At 55.5% G+C, this 18632-nt stretch overlaps 2 protein-coding genes across 2 annotated transcripts in view; one reads left to right on the top strand and one right to left on the bottom strand.

The window, feature by feature from the left end:
• KCNE1 (potassium voltage-gated channel subfamily E regulatory subunit 1) overlaps positions 1-18632 on the top strand; it is a 253513-nt gene that overhangs the window by 33272 nt on the left and 201609 nt on the right. The window lies entirely within an intron of this gene.
• On the bottom strand, positions 6814-17544 carry SMIM11 (small integral membrane protein 11). Its single transcript, XM_063393237.1, has 5 exons — positions 17366-17544; positions 15305-15366; positions 10398-10469; positions 8478-8657; positions 6814-6987 (listed from the first exon to the last, which is right to left on the bottom strand). Exons 3-4 carry the CDS (start codon positions 10416-10418, stop codon positions 8490-8492), a joined length of 189 nt encoding a protein of 62 aa, XP_063249307.1. The 5' UTR covers positions 10419-10469; positions 15305-15366; positions 17366-17544; the 3' UTR covers positions 6814-6987; positions 8478-8489.

Below are 18632 nucleotides of genomic sequence, written 5' to 3'. Positions count from 1 at the left end.
CCCAAACCTGAACGGCTCAGAGCCCTGGCTCTGCTGCCTCCCCGGGATTTGGTTCCAGGGCCCAGCAGCTGTCCGGGCAGTTTTTCCACTCTTCTTCCATGGAAAGGTGTGTCCTGTCCTGTCCTGCCCTCCCTGCCACAGCAGAGGGACCAGGAATGGGATCACAGGGTCATGGAATGGTTTGGGCTGGAAGGACCTCAAAGCCCATCTTGTTCCATCCCCTCCCACTGTCCCAGGCTGCTCCAGCCCCAGTGTCCAGCCTGGCCTTGGGCACTGCCAGGGATGCAGGGGCAGCCACAGCTGCTCTGGGCACCCTGTGCCAGGGCCTGCCCACCCTGCCAGGGAACAATTCCTGATTCCCAAGAGCCCATCCAGCCCTGCCCTCTGGCACTGGGAGCCATTCCCTGGCTCCTGTCCCTGCAGCCCCAGTCCCTCTGCAGCTCTTCTGGAGCCTCTTTAGGCACTGAGAAAGCTCTGAAATCTCCCTCCAGGCTGGACAACTCCAATCACCTCCTTCCCATCCATTTAGCACTAAGAGATATCCAAGGAAGGAATTTGTTTCACAGGAATTGTCCTTCCTGCTTTGGGAAGACGAGGGGAAAACCCCCATAAGGGATTTCATGGAAACAAGCATTAGGAAAAAGGAAGTTTTTGCTGCCAGTTTCTCAGAAAACAAAGGGAGAAATAGAACAATCTCCTTTTCCTGGAAAAGGCTGGGAAAGCTTTGTCAAATCCCTTCCCATTTCCCTCTGGGAGCTTGAGGCCTGGCAAAACTTTTCTCCCCAGTCCCTTTTAACGAACATGGAAACCTGTGGGCAGGAAAAAGAGCTGAGTCTGAGATCCCAGGAACGCTGGGACTTGACACAAACCCCTCCAAGACGAGTCCCTGCCTCTCCTGCACTCCCCCTCTGCTGCTGTGTAGGATAATTACAGCCCATGTTTTCCACAAAACCCTGTAACCCTTCATGGGGAAGAAAAATATTGTGGCTCACGCAGTTGTGACTCAACTGGTAATTTGGGATGACAAGCAATTCCTTGAACATCTGACTCAAGTTAATGGGAGGATGTTACCCAACAGCAGCAGCACCTTAGTCAAGAGCCCATGAAATAACACCCCAGCTCCTCAGCAGGGTTTGAAATCCTGATTATTTTATTGGGTTTGCCAGCAAGAGCTCTTGGAGGGAGGCTCAGGGCACCTGAACATTGCAGGAGAGCAAAGCCAAGCTCTGGTCCCACTCAGGGATCTGTGTGTGTGGAGATTTTCTCTAAAATGCGTGAAAAAATACAATTAAAGGATCTTTGCATAAGGACAAGAGGCAGAGTCAGATGCAAATGCTGGGGGAGAAGCTGTCACAGATGTCCCTGTGCTGGAGCTGGAATGCAAATCACTTGAATTTCCATCACGTCTCATTGACTAATGACTCCTAAATGCTTTTCCAAGCCTCATCTTCATGGAAAAAAAAAACAAAAAACCAACCACAAACATTTATTTTTCCTCCAGCTCTTGGAGCAGGTCTGTAACGGGTGACCCAACACATTTTTAGGTGGGAACATTTTAAATGGGAACATTTTGCCCCATTTTCAAGTCCTCAGTCCTGACAGCTCTCTGCAACCCGGGGCCCAAAGCTCTTGGGGACAGAATTTAGGGGGGATTATGGTGGCACTGGATGATCCCAGAGGTCTCTCCCAAACTGGATGATTTGGGATTTGGGATAAAAGCTTTTCTGAGTGAGCAGGCAGAGTGGAGAAGTGGGAGAAGGGTAGCCAGGAATGGAAAGCCAGGAGACATCACCCAAATCTCTGTCCCTGTGAATTTATTCCTTGGAATTTCTTCTTCCTGCAGGGCCCAGTGGGAGAGGGAAGATATGGGAAGGAGAGGGAACACACTGATGATCATCTGTGTGAGAAAAGCAGAATAACAGAGCAGGTTCAGAGCCCAAACACGAGGCCCAGCCTCATTTCTTTGACTCAAACTCGGCTGTCAGGAGCTACCATTTGTTGCTGCTTGGCTCTGAGCCTCCCCACACCAACGAGGAGCACCAGGCTGGGAAATGAGCCTGAGTTCAGGCCAGAGAAATGAGTCAGAGCAGATAAAAAGAGCTGGAGGACTGCAAAAGGGCCACGCCATTGGAAGCTGAGGCACTGGGGAGCAAAGCCAAGCAGCAGGAGGAAGTCCAGGAGGAAAAAATAAAAGAGATAATCAAAAAGGAGAGTCACCCATCTGTGTTCTGGGATCAACAGGAAGCAGCCACATCCATCCTCCTCCATGTGACAGCCACATCCCAGCCCTGGGACAGACTGGAACAGCCTTGAAGGGACGCAGGGACACTTCCAGGAGCTCCCTCTGATCCTGCAGGAGCAGCTGCCAGCTGGAAATCCACATGGATAAAAGCCTAATCACCCATTTGTGCCCAAACAAACTTTCCCTGTGCAGGAGCACACAAGGAGCCCATTGCCACAGGATAACTTGTGGCAGCTGCCAGGAATTCCTGTTATCAGCTGGGATTGTCCCAAAGTGCTCCACACGTGAGCCAGGCGAGGTCCAGCTGAGCCCAGACACGCTGGAATCGCTCCAGCAGCCAAGACAAAGCAGCTTCAGAGCCAAACTGGGGAGTGACTTGGGCTGTGCCACCTCCCAGTCCCCTGCAGGTCACTCACAGCCAAAAAATGGCCCTTGGGTCAAATCCAGGGGGAAAACATCAACTCAGGCTTTGGACATTTTACCTGAGCTGTCCCCACACGCTCATGGGTTGGACATTGGGTTGTTTTCCATGTGGAGCTGCAAAAGGAGATCCAAAGCTCTTAGAGAGTGTCCAAAGGATGGGGAAAAGTCTGGAAGGGCCACATGAGGAGAGCTTGAGGGAACCTGGAGGAGCCTGAGGGAGACTCCTCAGGGGCTGCAGCTCATCCCAAGGGCAGCTCCAACCTCTGTTCCCTGGGACAGGGACAGGATCCTGGCTGGAGCTGGCCCAGCAGGGATTGGGGTTGGATTTTAGGGCAAGGCTCTTCCCCAGAGGTGCTGGCACTGCCCAGGCTCCCCAGGGAATGGGCACGGCCCCAAGGCTGCCACAGCTCCAGGAGCCTTTGGGATGCCCAGGGTGGGATTGTTGGGGGTCTGGGCAGGGACAGGGTGGCACTGGAATCGTCCCTGTGGGTCCCTCCCAGCTCAGGATATCCCAACTCCTTCATGTGAGGTCCATCAGCTCTGACTAGCCTTGAAGGCTGAGGTAAATAACAAATATCAACTAATTAACTGTGAAATATGAGCTATAATTAGGGGATGCAGCAAGTTACTGCATCCTTGGAAGCAATCCTGCCAAGCAATCCCATTCCCTGGGATCCCAGGGAATGAGGAGGGATTCTCCCCCACACAGAACGTTTGCAGAGCAGGAAGAAGCAGAGGGAATTGGTGATTCCCAAGAGGAAAAGCAGGGAGGGGAATGTTGGGATCACAGTTTGGATGTGAGGCCCTTGGGGTGCTGCTCAGGGAGCTCTGCCTCCCTCCTGCCCTGCTCTGGGGTGATGCTGGCAGAAGGCTCAGACTAAAAGCTTTCAGTGGCACTGAGATTAAGCTGAGCTCATCTCAGCTAAAGTCTAATGACAAACCTGTCCTGTTGAAGGTCCATTTGTCATTGTAAGGACCTCAGAAAGCCCAGAGCCCTGAGCTCCCTATTCCAGCAGCCACTGGAGTCACCTCAGAACCTGGGAAAGTTTGTTTCCCCTAAAATCCCAGCAGGTCCTTTCCAGATCACTCCCCAGGGACTGCAGCTTTTGCTTAAACCCACACACCCCTCATGTGAATAAAGGGAACCCTGAAGGTGCAAACACTGGAAATTCAGAAGCCAGTTTTTAATTTTAAGCTGTTTATTTTGTGTCTCCAGCACTTGGCACTGGTGACAATGACAATGCCAGAAATGCAGACCTGTGTGAGGGAGGTACAGCCTGAACTCCGCTTTGGAAAAGAGGAATTTTATGGAATAGTGGGGAAGTGGAGCCTCTGTGTTCTATAGGCACCACAGCGACCTGGCTCAGCTTTTGGGATGGGAATATTTCCAGGAGGTTCCTGTGTAGATCCTCTGGTGTTGAAGCTGTTGATGTGGCCCTTGGGGACAGGGTTTGGGGGGTGCTGGTGCTGCTGGGGTGGCACTGGGTGATCCTGAGGGGCTCTTCCCACCTTGGTGATTCTGGGATACACCAAGCACTCCAAGGCTCTCTATCCTCGCTGCCTCCTCTTCCTCAGAATTAAACTGAATTGAACTCTCTTTTCCTCTTTTAAACGTGTTTTTAGCCATAAAAACCTTTCTGTGCCCAGGGAAGGGCTGGAGGTGGCCCTGAGTGCTCTGGGCTGGGGACAAGGTGGGCCTGGGGCACAGCTGGCACTGCCTGGGCTGGGAGGGCTTTTCCAGCCTCAGGGATTTGGGGATTCGTTCAGAATTCCAGGTCCCCAGCAGGTTTCTGGAGAAACTGCAGCAAAGCTGAGCTGCTGTCTCCCCCCAGTGTCAGCAGATTTTTCCTGTTGGAGTTGTGGCACGCGGGATTCCCAAAGGTGAAATCACCTGGAGCTGTGGCAGCCCGGGTCAGACTCCCCGGAATGTCAGGGAACAGGAATTGGTTCAGCTTGGGAAGGGACAGGACTGGACAAGACCTGTTCTCATCCTGGGAATTATTGGATATCAACCATCCCAGCCTCTGGGGATGCTGGGCTGAAATTTAGGAATGGCCTCAAGCAGAAGGAAGGCAGGGCTGGATGGGATATAGGGAGAAAATTCCTGGCTGGGAGGGGGGACAGGCCCTGGAAGGAAATTCCCCAAAAACTGTGGCTGCCCCTGGATCCCTGGCAGTGCCCAAGGCCACTGGGGCTTGGAGCAGCCTGGGACAGTGGGAGGTGTCCCTGCCATGGCTGAGCCTTAAAATCCCTTCCACCCCAAACCACTCTGGGATTCTAAAAATCAGGCTGGACCAGATTTGAAGTCTTTTGCCTGCACAGATTTTTCTGATTTGGCTGCAGAGGCAGAACTGTGATAATCTGCAGGATTTCTGAGGAGGCTCCTCACAGCTCCTTCCCACATATTCAGGGGCAAACAAAGAGCATTAACCCCCTTCTTGCACATCTCTGGCAGGGATGATTTCAAGCCAGATTTGATTGCTTTGGGTGCTCAGTGGAGCCCAGTGGCTCTGGTGATAAATTGAGTTGTAAAGGGAGATTATGTCCCTTCGGTTCTGCTCACAGAGCAGTAGTTAAAAAGCTAAAAAAATTCCTCATTATTATTTGTTTTTATAGAAAAACCTACTTTGGAGAGCCTCAAAACTGCAGATTGGGTCTAATATCCAAAAATATCCAGTGACTGCCCAGAGCCAAGGCACTGGTGTCACCAGAGCTGACAAATCCCTGGGGAGCTTTCCACCAGAATCCCTGTTTCCCTCAGGGAAGGTGGGCACCAGGCTGTTCTCACTGACACCACAGGGACTGAATTCACCTTGGCATGCACAGGTGAGGGTTGGGAACAGAGGGGAGCCGCTGGATTCCCTGGGGTCCTGGGAATTCCTGAGCCTGGCAGCCCTGAGGCTGCTGGAGCGGGATATTTCTCTAGGATACAGCAGGATGTTGCACAGCAGGAAATGTCTCTGTGCAGGGAATGGGTTTCTGCGCTGCTTTTGTTCTCCAGTCTCCAAGGAGACAGCAGGAGAAGTGGGATTTTAACATCCCTGCAGTTCCAGGGAGTGATTCCAGCAGAGCTGGAGCTCCCTGAGCACCCTCTGCCCTCCCCACGCAGGTGAGGGCTGGGGCCCAGGGCTTCTCCAAGGGCTCTGCAGCCTTCTGCTCCCTCCTCTCCCCACTCCACCGGCAAATTCCTGCCCTCCTTAACGCCCAGGAGGGTCTAGGGAGTGCTTTGGAATGGACATGGGAATGTGAAGGCAAAGGTACCTGGGGCACTGCCACCCCTGAGCCTTCAGTGCTGTAATTCTGTGTTTCTCTGTTAACCCAAATCTGCTCTGGAGCCGGGCTGGGAGAGCTGGGAATGTCCAGTCTGGAGAAGGAAGAGCTCCAGGGAGAGCTCAGAGCCCCTGCCAGGGCCTGAAGGGGCTCCAGGAGAGCTGCAGAGGGACTGGGGACAAGGGCTGGAGGGACAGGAGCCAGGGAATGGCTCCCAGTGCCAGAGGGCAGGGCTGGATGGGCTCTTGGGAATCAGGAATTGTTCCCTGGCAGGGTGGGCAGGCCCTGGCACAGGGTGCCCAGAGCAGCTGTGGCTGCCCCTGCATCCCTGGCAGTGCCCAAGGCCAGGCTGGACACTGGGGCTGGAGCAGCCTGGGACAGTGGGAGGTGTCCCTGCCATGGCAGGGGGGGCATGAGGGAATTTTTAGGTCTCTTCCAACCCAAACCATTCCAGGATTCCATGCCCAGGGATTTGGTGCCACTGCACAAGCAGGAGCAGCTGCCCCAGGCTGAGCAGAAAACAGAACCAAGGAGAGTTCTGGGGATAAACCTCCTCCCATGGAGCTCCCCTAAGGTGACACCGTGATTTCCACGGATCCAAAGAAGTCCTGGATGCACAAAGTGCCTGGAAAAGCTCCTCCCCTGCATTCCATGCAGGCCCCACAGCCTGACCCTTGCAGGAGGCAGCTGCCAAAGCTGCTCCCAGCCCTCTCCCCTTCCTTCTGCCCCTCCATGAACTTTGGAGCCTCCCAGGATGGATCCAGAGCATTTTTCTCCTCAGTTTTTTTCCCTCCAGAGTGTTTTCCTCCTCCATCCCAGACACCTCCTTGCAGCTGATCCCCTGCAGCTCCAATCCTTTGAGGAAGCAGCACCCAAGCTTGTTTTTTATTTTTATTTTTTAAACAAAGGCATTTTTATTGCATAAATAGAGGCTCAGATGCTTTGCTGTACACAGAAAAACGAAGATAATTTAAGTGTCACTCTGAAGTTACACATCCTCCTTTTCCAGGAAGGCTTCATCCTCCTGGGAGAGGAATCCAAGTGTGAGGAACCTGCAGGGTGGGAGAGAGCAGTGAGAGCAGCAGGCACAGGAGGGAGAGCACAGGGGCTCCTTTGGAGCTGATCCCAGCTCCATGGGGGAATTCCTCGCTCTTAATCCCAGAATTTAGGAAGGACAGGGCCTCTGCTGGGCAGCTCTGGGGACTGGGAAGGGAATTTCTGTGGAATCAGAGAGGTTTCAATGCCAGTCCTGCACCGAGGGCGATGTCACCTGCTGGACACTTGGGTTTTGTGTGATGAAATCCCTGGAGCTGTGGGGTTTGCCCCATGGAATTCCCTGGGAAAACACTGCACATAATCCCAGAATCCCAGACTAGCTTGGGTTAGAGGGATCCTCAAAGCTCATCCCATCCACCCCTGCCATGGCCAGGAACACCTCCCACTGTCCCAGGCTGCTCCAGCTTTTCCTTTTCCAGGGAAGTGGCCAAAATCTGCCCCCAGGCCAAGTCCTGAATCTGCTGGGAACAGGAAACTGAAAAAACCCCTTTGGGTTTGGTTTTTGGTGGTTTTTTGTGTTTTTTTTCTATGTAAATAGAAAAAACTTTGTTCCCATGGTTATTCCCAGGGCCTCATTTCTAGGCACAATTCCCAATCCTTGGGAAGAAAGGGAATGAAAGAGTGACAGGCTGGAAATAAAACCTAGGAAAGATTTTAAGAGCTTAGAAGTGTCTTTAGATGGGAGGGGATGACCTCAGAAAGGGAAATAAGATTTTCTTTCAATAAAGAGAAACATGACATCAAACTCCCACTGAGCTTCCAAAGGGCAGGCAGGAATAGAATTCCCACTTTGCAGGAGAACAGGGAGAAGTGAAGGAAACGGCTCCAAAAATGACAAGAAAGGCAGGGAATAGAATCCAAGCACCAGGCAGGACTCATTCTGCTCATGGATTTGCTCCAGGAAAGCAGGGATTGCTTCAACTTTGGGAACAGAGGGGAGGAACGCAGGGATTTCAGAATGAAAATCCCAAATTTAGGGGAGTTTGTAATGGAAGCAAGCAGAAAAATGGGCATTTTGCTGAGGGAATTCTACATGGTGGATGTTCCATGGTAAAATCTGTCCCTTTGGGAATTCCAGGTGTGGAATCTGCCCTTTCCAGCTAACCACCCCCAAGCTATCAATAATTTCACTCATGTAGAAAGGCTGATTATTTTCTCTTTGTGACTGAGGCCCAGAGTTCTGCTTGCAGCATCCTGCCTGGCTGCTCCCCTGCAGTTATTCCCAATTTATCCCCCTCTTTGTGCATCAGGCACAAAAATCCAGGGAGACAAAAACAGAGAGGGAATACTGTGCTAAAATATCCTCAAACAGGATATTTTGTGGACATTAAGTGGTTCATGCAAGTCCCACAAGGAATGAGTGAGCAAATCCCCTGAAACATCCCAAATATTCCCAGAGCTGGGGTCTAACTGCACATTCCCAATCCATCCCCCTGGGATGAACAATGCCACTCTCAAAGGCCAGGAATTGGGATCCATTCCATACCTAAAGGAATCCTCACTCATCCTTCTTCTCTGCTTCTGCTTTCAGTCTCTCCTCACGTTCCCTCTTCAGTTTCTCCTCAATTTTCTTGCTCTGGTACATTTTGACTCCCGCAAAGGCCAAGCAAAGGATCAAAGTTTTAGCTGCCAAAATGTACATCAGCAGTGGGAAGTTCTCCAGAGCCTGCAATGCCAAAGAATCTATTTAGGCACTTCTGGAACACTTGGACAATTAAAAATGAATTTAGAGAGGTGTTCTGTGTCTTTCAATCCAATAGGAATGCTCCTGTCTCTCCATGGTTTTTATTTCTGTGGGAAACTGAACCAGGCAGAACAACAAAGACAAAGAAAAATCCCCTTCCCTCAAGTCCTGAGCTCCTTTTGCTCATTTTCCAGAAATATTTGCACCATCTGGAGCTGAAAAAAAGGGAAGAACTGAGTATTTCAGGGAAATTGTGAAAGTGGAAGTGCTGCAGAACAATCCTCACAAGGGATGGATCCCAGCTCTCAGATGGGATCCCCAAAAACACTCCAGGAAACCTTAATTCATAGCAATTTTGTAATGAACCTGCTCAGATATGGAAGGTGCAGATAAATGCCCTTAAACTGGGAGAAAAGTAAAAAATCCACAACTTCCAAGGATTGTTGTAGCACTTTCGAATGCCTGGAATTGCACAGAGTGTTTCAATGCTATAAAAACAAGAATTTGGAGAGGAAAATCAAATGGAAAGGGGTGGTGGGCCCTGAGTAGGCTGCCCAGGGATGGGGTGGGATTGCTGGGGGTCTCTGCAGGGCCAGGCTTGGACTGGGAGATCCCTTGGGTCCCTTCCCATCAGGATATTCCATGGCTCTGTGGTAGCTCTGTGAACTTGGAATTCACCCTCAGGATCTCCCTGAGCTGTCAGGACCATCAAAGCACCGAATTTAGGCCAGGCCTGGTGTCCAGACACCAGCAGGGAGTCTGGAAAAAAACCCAGCAGGCTCTGTCAGTCCCCACACAAACACAGAGGCAACAGCTCCAAATCCACAGCTCTGCAACACCAGGGCAGGGGGAAAGGTGGATTTTATATGTTCAAATTGTTAATTACAGACTCAGGGAATGGTTTGGCTTGGGAGGGATCTTAAAAATCATCCCATTCCCATGGCAGGGACACTTCCCACTGTCCCAGGCTGCTCCAGCCCCAGTGTCCAGCCTGGCCTTGGGCACTGCCAGGGATGCAGGGGCAGCCACAGCTGCTCTGGGCACCCTGTGCCAGGGCCTGCCCACCCTGCCAGGGAACAATTCCTGATTCCCAAGAGCCCATCCAGCCCTGCCCTCTGGCACTGGGAGCCATTCCCTGGCTCCTGTCCCTGCAGCCCTTGGCAATTGTCTCTCTGCAGCTTTCCTGGGGCTCCTTCAGGCCCTGCAAGGCCACCCTGAGCTCAGCCCAGAGCTTCTCCTGCCCAGGCTGAGCAATGCCAGCTGTGCCAGCCTTTCCTGCCAGCAGAGCTGCTCCAGCCCTCTGCTCATCCTGGAGCCTCCTGGACTTGCTCTGACAGCCCCATGCAGGAGTTGCTGCTCCATCACTTGTGGTGCCTGGCACAGACCCTGCAGAGCTTTCACGGCCCCAAAACCCCAAAATACAGTGGAGAAATCCCCCTCCAGTAACAAAAGCAGCTGAAGGAAGAGAAAAACCTGGAAGGAGGAAAGGCAGGAGGAGCAGGGGTGAGCAGAGCTCTGGTGAGCTCAGGTCCAACATGTGAGGCCCCAACAGCAAACCCTGGGACAAGCACGTCTGGCAAGGCAGGACAACAACAAATCCCTGGCCCTGAGAGCGTGGGGGTCACACAACCCTCCCTGGGAAAGGAATCATCAGAGCCCCCCCAAACACACCCCCATGGGAAGAGCAGCAATCCCTGCTTTGGGAATGTGCCCCAGCCTCACCTTCCAGTTAAAGGCCACCATCTCTGCTGGGGGGGGTCACACTCCTGGAGGCACAGGGCAGGGCAGGAGCATCTTGGAGAAATGGAAAACAAAGCAGAATGAGCTCTTGGAGAAAGTGGAAAACAAAGCAGAATGAACTCTTGGAGAAAGTGGAAAACAAAGCAGAATGAGCTCTTGGAGAAGTGGAAAACAAAGCAGAATGAACTCTTCAAGGAACAGGAAACAAAGCAGAATGAACTCTTCAAGAAATGGGAAATAAAGCAGAATGAACTCAGAGAAATGGAAATTAAAAGAGAATTAGGCAAGCTGCTAATTAGCCCACCCTGCCCGTCTGAGGGGCTGATCCCAGCGATTCCCAGTGAGCTCCAGGGCCTTTCTGGGGCTGAGTGACAGGAGCAGGACAGGGCAGTGACAGCCCCAGAGCAGGTGCTGGAGCTGGGATTGCACGTCCTGGCAGCTGCCCCATGGCAAACACGGCACACACGGCTGCCTTTGGGGGCTGGAGCTGTGTGTGCTCCCCCTGTGCTGGGACCTGAGGGACACAGGGCCCCACAGGAGCTGCCCTGGGGGTTCTCTGAGGGTTTCCAAGCCCACCTGCTCTGTTGGGAGCCTGAACTTTTAATTAATCCTCTAATCTATCAGTCCTGTGTGGCTGATTAATTCAATTCTCCATACTAACAGTTTATAAATATAGATGTTGGCAAAGCAAGCACTCCCTGGAGCCCTGAGTGGTCACCAGCCATTCCAGAGCTGAATTCCCAGCATGGAAAGCCACACACAGCACTGCCCCGGGCTCTCTGCTCCACCTCTTCAGCTGCTGGGATCCAAATTAACCCCTGGAGGCCTTTCCTGTCCATGGAACAAGAGTGGAAAAGCAGGAGGGAGCACTCCAGCACCGAGAAAAGCTGGGCTGAATCAGTCAGCACTGCAGCAGAGAGCTGGAGCTGCTGCTGAGCTTCCTGCAGAAATTAAATGTTCTTGCAGCTTGTGTCCTGCTCAGTTTCTGGGCAGATGTTCTAATTTCTCCAGACAGAGCATCCTCTCCTCTCCTTTTCCCTCTCACTCTGCTGAGACCTCTCTGGAAACATTCCTGCTCCTCCAGAGATCTCTGTGACTAAAATCCAGCTGTACCAAAGCCCTGGAGTGGCAGCCACCACCAAATTCCTGTTAATCAGTCACTATTTCTGTGCTGATCCTGATTGTGCAGCTCCTTCTGCTGCTCAGAAAATGTCAGGGTGGTTGTGAACTGAGGCAGTGCTGTTATACCTCCAAAAAATCCATTTTCACTTCATGGAATCGTGGAATGGGCTGGGTTGGAAGGACCTTGGAGATCATCCCCTGCTATGGCAGGGACACCTCCCACTGTCCCAGGCTGCCCCAGCCTGGCCTTGGGCACTGCCAGGGTTTAAAGGGGTTTTATTTAGTGGGAAGGAAAATGGAATATCATGGGGTTGTTCCCTTCCTTTGAGTCAGGCAATGCAGAGTAAGGGCAGAACAGGAAGAAGGAACAATTCAGGAACAACTTTCTGGGCATTCATGGAGAACACATTGCCCAAATCATTGCCAAACACTCTGGTACCATTTGGCACTGGCACAGATTGTCCAGAGAGGACCTAAAGACCTTAAAGAGGACCTTAAAATCCATCCGGTGCCACCCCTGCCATGGCAGGGACCCCTCCCACTGTCCCAGGCTGCTCCAGCCCCAGTGTCCAGCCTGGCCTTGGGCACTGCCAGGGATGCAGGGGCAGCCACAGCTGCTCTGGGCACCCTGTGCCAGGGCCTGCCCACCCTGCCAGGGAACAATTCCTGATTCCCAAGAGCCCATCCAGCCCTGCCCTCTGGCACTGGGAGCCATTCCCTGGCTCCTGTCCCTGCAGCCCTTGTCCAAAGTCCCTTTCCATGTTCCTTGTAATCCCAAAATGTTTCCCAGGCTGACACTGAGATGTCCCCGGGGTGTCCTGTGCAGCTGGAACTCAGTGGGAATGTCACTGCTCCCTCCAGGCTGCATTCCCACATCCCACCAGCCTCCAGGGGCCAGGCCCTTCTCCCCATCTCAGCTCTTGGCTTTTCCAGTCTCCATCTGATCTTAGCCCTTACCAAATCCAGTTGAAACCTCAGGATTGAACAAAGCAGTGAAGCTGCAGCACAAGGCAGGGAGAACAAAGTAGGAAAAGGGGAGGATTTTGCCCAGAGCAGCTGTGGCTGCCCCTGGATCCCTGGCAGTGTCCAAGGCCAGGTTGGACATTGGGGCTGGAGCAGTCAAGGATTAATGGAAGGTGTCCCTTCCTGTGGAACTGGATGAGCTTTGAAATCCTTTCCAATCCAAACCATTCCAGGATTATAGGATTCCCTTCACACTTACAAAACACCATTTATGAGCACTGAGGTCATCAGTGCAAGAGCAAAAAGCTCCGACACTGCTTTTTCAAGGTTGGGATATCTTAAAAGCCCGCAGGCAAATAAACAGCTGGAATTGTGTGTTTGCCTTTCCCGGGGAGATAAGGCACAGATTGGAGCAGGGAACACATCCACAGGCAGGCATTGTTCCTTCCCCAGGAAAAGGAGGGCAAACACAGGGCCTGGGCCCCACACAAGGGCACTGCTCCCTCCCCTCACCTGCAAGGAGCTCCTGTGCAGCCACGTGAGGAGGGACAGCAGCGCTGGGCTCTGCCAAGTATGCCCGGACAGATCCACAGGCTGGGATAAAACAGCCCCAGGCTCCCGTGGATTCCCTGGATTGCAGCTGCCAGGCACTCCCAGGGCTCCTCTGGGGTTTTATTCCTTAGCAAACGGGAGGTGGCTGCCCTGCAAGGCTGCTGTGGTCACCAGCAGAGCCACCCCCTGTGGCTGCCACAGCCCTGGCAGTGCCCAAGGCCAGGCTGGACACTGGGGCTGGAGCAGCCTGGGACAGTGGGAGGTGTCCCTGCCATGGCAGGGGTGGCACTGGGTGGGCTCTAAGGTCCCTTCCAACCCAAACAAGTCTGGGATTTTGGGATTCTGGTCTGTGTGTGCAGCCTTGTCCCAGGGAACTGAAGCAGATCAGACCCCTGCAGATGGGGAAGAGGAGAGGCTCTGTCCAGATCCCACCTCAGGGCTGTGTCAGCAATTCCCTGTGAATCCCAAATGCTCTGGGATCCTCTGTGTGCACAGCAGTCCCTCATTCCCCAGGGTCGTGTCCCTCACACATCCCAGAGCTCGGGATTAGCCCCAATTCCAGCCCCAGGATCCCTGCCCAGCTCTGCCCTGTGCAAGGGCCCCACAGCCGGGCCCAGGCACGTGGGAGGCCTGAGGTGGAGCAGGAGTGAATGCCAGCCCTGGATGGCAGTGCCAGCCCTGGATGGCAGCTCCAGCCCTGGATGGCAGCTCCAGCCCTGGATGGCAGTGCCAGCCCTGGATGGCAGTGACAGCCCTGGGTGGCAGTGACAGCCCTGCACAGGCAGCACAGGCAGGCTCTGAGGGCAGTGTCTGCAGAGCAGCCAGCCCTGAGCTCCCACACAGCACCCAAAGAGCAACCACAGCACCCACAGAGCATCCACAGCATCCACACAGCATCCACACACCACCCACAGCCTCCACAGCACCCACACAGCACCCACAGCATCCACACAGCACCCACAGAGTAACCACAGCATCCACACAGCACCCACAGCATCCACACAGCACCCACAGCATCCACACAGCACCCACAGCACCCACACAGCACCCACAGCACCCACAGCATCCACAGCATCCACACAGCACCCACAGCATCCACACAGCACCCACACAGCACCCATACAGCACCCACACAGCACCCACAGCATCCACACAGCACCCATACAGCACCCACACAGCATCCACACAGCACCCACAGCATCCACAGAGCACCCACAGAGCACCCATACAGCACCCACACAGCACCCACACAGCTCCCACAGCATCCACACAGCACCCACAGCACCCACACAGCATCCACAGAGCACCCACAGCATCCACAGAGCACCCACAGAGCACCCATACAGCACCCACACAGCACCCACACAGCTCCCACAGCATCCACACAGCACCCACAGCACCCACACAGCACCCACAGCATCCACAGCACCCAAGCACCCACAGCACCCACAGCACCCACACAGTATCCACAGCATCCACACAGCATCCACAGCACCCAAGCACCCACAGCACCCACAGCACCCACACAGTATCCACAGCATCCACACAGCACCCACAGCACCCACAGCACCCACAGCACCCACAGAACCCACAGCATCCACAGCACCCACACAGCACCCACACAGCATCCACACAGCATCCACAGCATCCACAGCACCCACAGCCTCCACAGCACCCACACAGCATCCACAGCATCCACAGCACCCACACAGCACCCACAGCACCCACACAGCACCCACACAGCACCCACACAGCATCCACAGCATCCACAGCACCCACACAGCACCCACACAGCACCCACAGCATCCACACAGCATCCACAGCACGCACACAGCATCCACAGCACCCACAGCACCCACAGAGCATCCACAGCACCCAAACCCTCCCGAGGTGTCCTGCCTACACATCTGGCCCTGCCTGCCAGGCCCTGCATCACCCAAAATGGGGCTGGGGGACTCCTGTGGGGATCCTGAGCCGCTCCAGCCACGAGGCCTCGGAAGCTCCTGAGGTCCCTGAGTGCCCTTCAATGCGATGTCCCTGAGCCAGGAGAGCGCTGTCACTCACCAAGGCCAGGCTGGATGCACTCTGAGCAGCCTGGGAGGTGGCCCTGCTCAGGGCAGGCCTTGGAATGAGGTGATCTTTAAGGTCTTTTCCAACCCAAACCTGATTCTGATTCTCATTTTGGATCAACCCAAGGTTCCAGCTCAAGCAACAACCAAAATAATTTTAAAACCCCATAAAGATCTTTGTACCTGATGAAGGAGAAATTAAAATAGGAGTGATTCCTCTGGCAGCTTCTCACATACTCCAAACTCTGGAAAAAGGAACAGAGCAGATGGGATGTTTCATTCACGTGGGTTGGATTACAATCAAACCAAACCCAGAAATGCCAGGGGCACATCAGACCCTTCCACCATGGCACCACCACAAAGATGATCCCAAAGCTGGAGCCCCTCTGCTCTGGAAACAGGCTGGGAGAACTGGGATTGTCCAGCCTGGAGAAGGGACAGGTGCAGGGAGACCTTGGAGCTCCTTCCAGTGCTTAAAAGGGTTTATAAAAAGGAGAGGCACTTTTTATATGGGCAGAGTGCCAGGACAATGGCCTTAAACTGCCAGAGGGCAGGGCTGGATGGGCTCTTGGGAATCAGGAATTGTTCCCTGGCAGGGTGGGCAGGCCCTGGCACAGGGTGCCCAGAGCAGCTGTGGCTGCCCCTGCATCCCAGCCCAGCTCCCTCCTGGGCTGGAGAACAAGAAAAGGACTGGGGAACAAGGAGGGAGGGTGGACAGCAAGAAAAGCAGGGCTGGAGAGCAAGGAAAGGGGATGGAGTGCAAGGAAGGGGGGCTGGAGAGAAAGGAGGGGTACTGGAGAACAAGGAATGGGGGGTGGAAGAGTCAGGGGAGAATGTCTCGAGAATAAAGAGGGGGGCTGAAGGGAAAGGAGGAGAGTGGAGAACAAGAATAGGAGGGCCTGGAGAGGAAGGAAAGCAATGGAGAACAAGGAAGGGGGGTCTGGTGAGCCAGGAGGGAGAGGTGGGTACCAAGTAAAGGGGGCTGGAGAGCAAGGAAGAGGCTGGAGAACAACAGTGGAGAGGACCGGAGAGCAGGGAGGGGTGGAGAGCATAAAGGGGGGGGGTGGAGATCAAGGAACGAGGGGTGAGGAACACAGGAGGGACTGGAGAGAAGGAAAGGGGGCTGGAGATCAAGGAGAGAGGGGCGAGGAACACAGGAGGGACTGGAGAGAAGGAAGGGGGGGGTGGAGATCAAGGAAAGAGGGGTGAGGAACACAGGAGGGACTGGAGAGAAGGAAAGGGGGCTGGAGATCAAGGAAAGAGGGGCGAGGAACACAGGAGGGACTGGAGAGAAGGAAAGGGGGGTGGAGATCAAGGAAAGCGGGGTGAGGAACACAGGAGGGACTGGAGAGAAGGAAGGGGGGTTGGAGATCAAGGAAAGAGGGGTGAGGAACACAGGAGGGACTGGAGGGAAGGAAAGGGGGCTGGAGATCAAGGAAAGAGGGGTGAGGAACATGGAGGGGACTGGAGAGAAGGAAAGGGGGCTGGAGATCAAGGAAAGAGGGGTTGGAGAAAAAGGACAAGGCCTGGAGAGCAAGGAGCAGGGGTGAAGAAGGGGCAGGGGCAGGCCGGGCAGGGCAGGCCGGGCAGGGCAGGCCGGGCAGGGCAGGAGCGGACAGGGAGGCCGGGCAGGGCAGGCCGGGCAGGGCAGGCCGGGCAGGGCAGGGCAGGCCGGGCAGGGCAGGGCAGGGCAGGGCAGGCCGGGCAGGGCAGGCCGGGCAGGGCAGGAGCGGACAGGGAGGCCGGGCAGGGCAGGCCGGGCAGGGCAGGCCGGGCAGGGCAGGGCAGGCCGGGCAGGGCAGGGCAGGGCAGGGCAGGGCAGGGCAGGGCAGGGCAGGCCGGGCAGGGCAGGAGCGGACAGGGCAGGCCGGGCAGGGCAGGCCGGGCAGGGCAGGAGCGGACAGGGAGGCCGGGCAGGGCAGGCCGGGCAGGGCAGGAGCGGACAGGGAGGCCGGGCTGGGCAGGCCGGGCAGGGCAGGGCAGGGCAGGCCGGGCAGGGCAGGCCGGGCAGGGCAGGCCGGGCAGGGCAGGCCGGGCAGGGCAGGCCGGGCAGGGCAGGCCGGACAGGGCAGGCCGGGCTGGGCAGGCAGCAGGCCCGGCGCCGGAGAGCAGCCGAAGCTGCGGGGAGCGGAGCGCTCAGGGCCGGCGGCGATGCGGGCTGGGGTTCCCCGGAGCCCCGCGGGACCGTGAGGGGAAGGGAGGAAGGAAGAAAGGAAGGACGGAAGGGGCCCGGGCCGGTCGTACCTGAGGGCGGCCATGGCGGGCGGGGGCGGCGCTGCCGCACGGAGCTCCCGGCCGGGGCCGCTCCGCCCGCTCGGCTGCGGCGCCGGGGCTGGGAGGGCTCCGCTTTTCCTCCCCAAAATGAGCAGTTCTGCGCTAAAGCTGCTCCGGCAAGCACCGCGGGGAGGTCCCAGAGCCCTGTGCGGGCAGCAGGAGAGGGATTGGGATCAGGAGAGGGATTGGGATCAGGAGAGGGACTGGGATCAGGAGAGGGATTGGGATCAGGAGAGGGACTGGGATCAGGAGAGGGATTGGGATCAGGAGAGGGACTGGGATCAGGAGAGGGATTGGGGCTGTGCCCCTGTGCCCCCGCAGGTGAGAGCCCACCTGCAGAGCTGCCCCAGCCCTGGAATTCCCAGCACAGGGAGGACGTGGAGCTGCTGGAGAGAGCCCAGAGGAGGCTCCAGGATGAGCAGAGGGCTGGAGCAGCTCTGCTGGCAGGAAAGGCTGGCACAGCTGGCATTGCTCAGCCTGGGCAGGAGAAGCTCTGGGCTGAGCTCAGGGTGGCCTTGCAGGGCCTGAAGGAGCCCCAGGAAAGCTGGAGAGAGACAATTGCCAAGGGCTGCAGGGACAGGAGCCAGGGAATGGCTCCCAGTGCCAGAGGGCAGGGCTGGATGGGCTCTTGGGAATCAGGAATTGTTCCCTGGCAGGGTGGGCAGGCCCTGGCACAGGGTGCCCAGAGCAGCTGTGGCTGCCCCTGCATCCCTGGCAGTGCCCAAGGCCAGGCTGGACACTGGGGCTGGAGCAGCCTGGGACAGTCCGGGTTGCCTCAAGCCCTGTCCAGCTTGGCCTCGAACATTTCCAGGAATGGGGAGTCCACAACCTCTCTGGGCAACCTGTGCCAGGGCCTCACCACCCTCATACTGAAGAATTTCTTCCTAACATCTGACAAACCTTCAACTTAAGGCCATTTCCCCTTGTCCTATCAATACATTGCTATGTGATAAGTCGTTCTCCTGCTTTCCTGGAGCCCCTTCAGGCCCTGGCAGGGGCTCTGAGCTCTCCCTGGAGCTTCTCCTCTCCAAGTGAGCATCCCCAGCTCTCCCAGCCTGGCCCCAGAGCAGAGGGGCTCTGTGAAACAGCCCCGCACCCTCTCTGGACTCTCCAGCAGCTCCACCTTTTTTGGTGTTGTTCTGGAGGCAGCTCTGCAGGTGGGGGTTCAGAAGAGCAGAGTAGAGGAGAATCCCTTCCTTCAGCCTGCTGGTTGTGCTTCTTTTGCACCTCCAGCACG

Source organism: Prinia subflava, chromosome 3 (assembly GCF_021018805.1).
Source record: "Prinia subflava isolate CZ2003 ecotype Zambia chromosome 3, Cam_Psub_1.2, whole genome shotgun sequence".
NCBI classification, from domain to species: domain Eukaryota; kingdom Metazoa; phylum Chordata; class Aves; order Passeriformes; family Cisticolidae; genus Prinia; species Prinia subflava.
Note: the sequence above shows the minus strand (reverse complement) of the source record. Positions and strands in the feature narration are given on the sequence as shown.

Bases quoted from the DNA above. Each gene is read 5' to 3' on its own strand.
- SMIM11 (XM_063393237.1), bottom strand. From the start codon at position 10,418: ATGGTGGCCTTTAACTGGAAG. The intron at 8,658-10,397 runs GTGAGGCTGGGG...TTGGCATTGCAG, and splicing joins TGGTGGCCTTTAACTGGAAG to GCTCTGGAGAACTTCCCACT.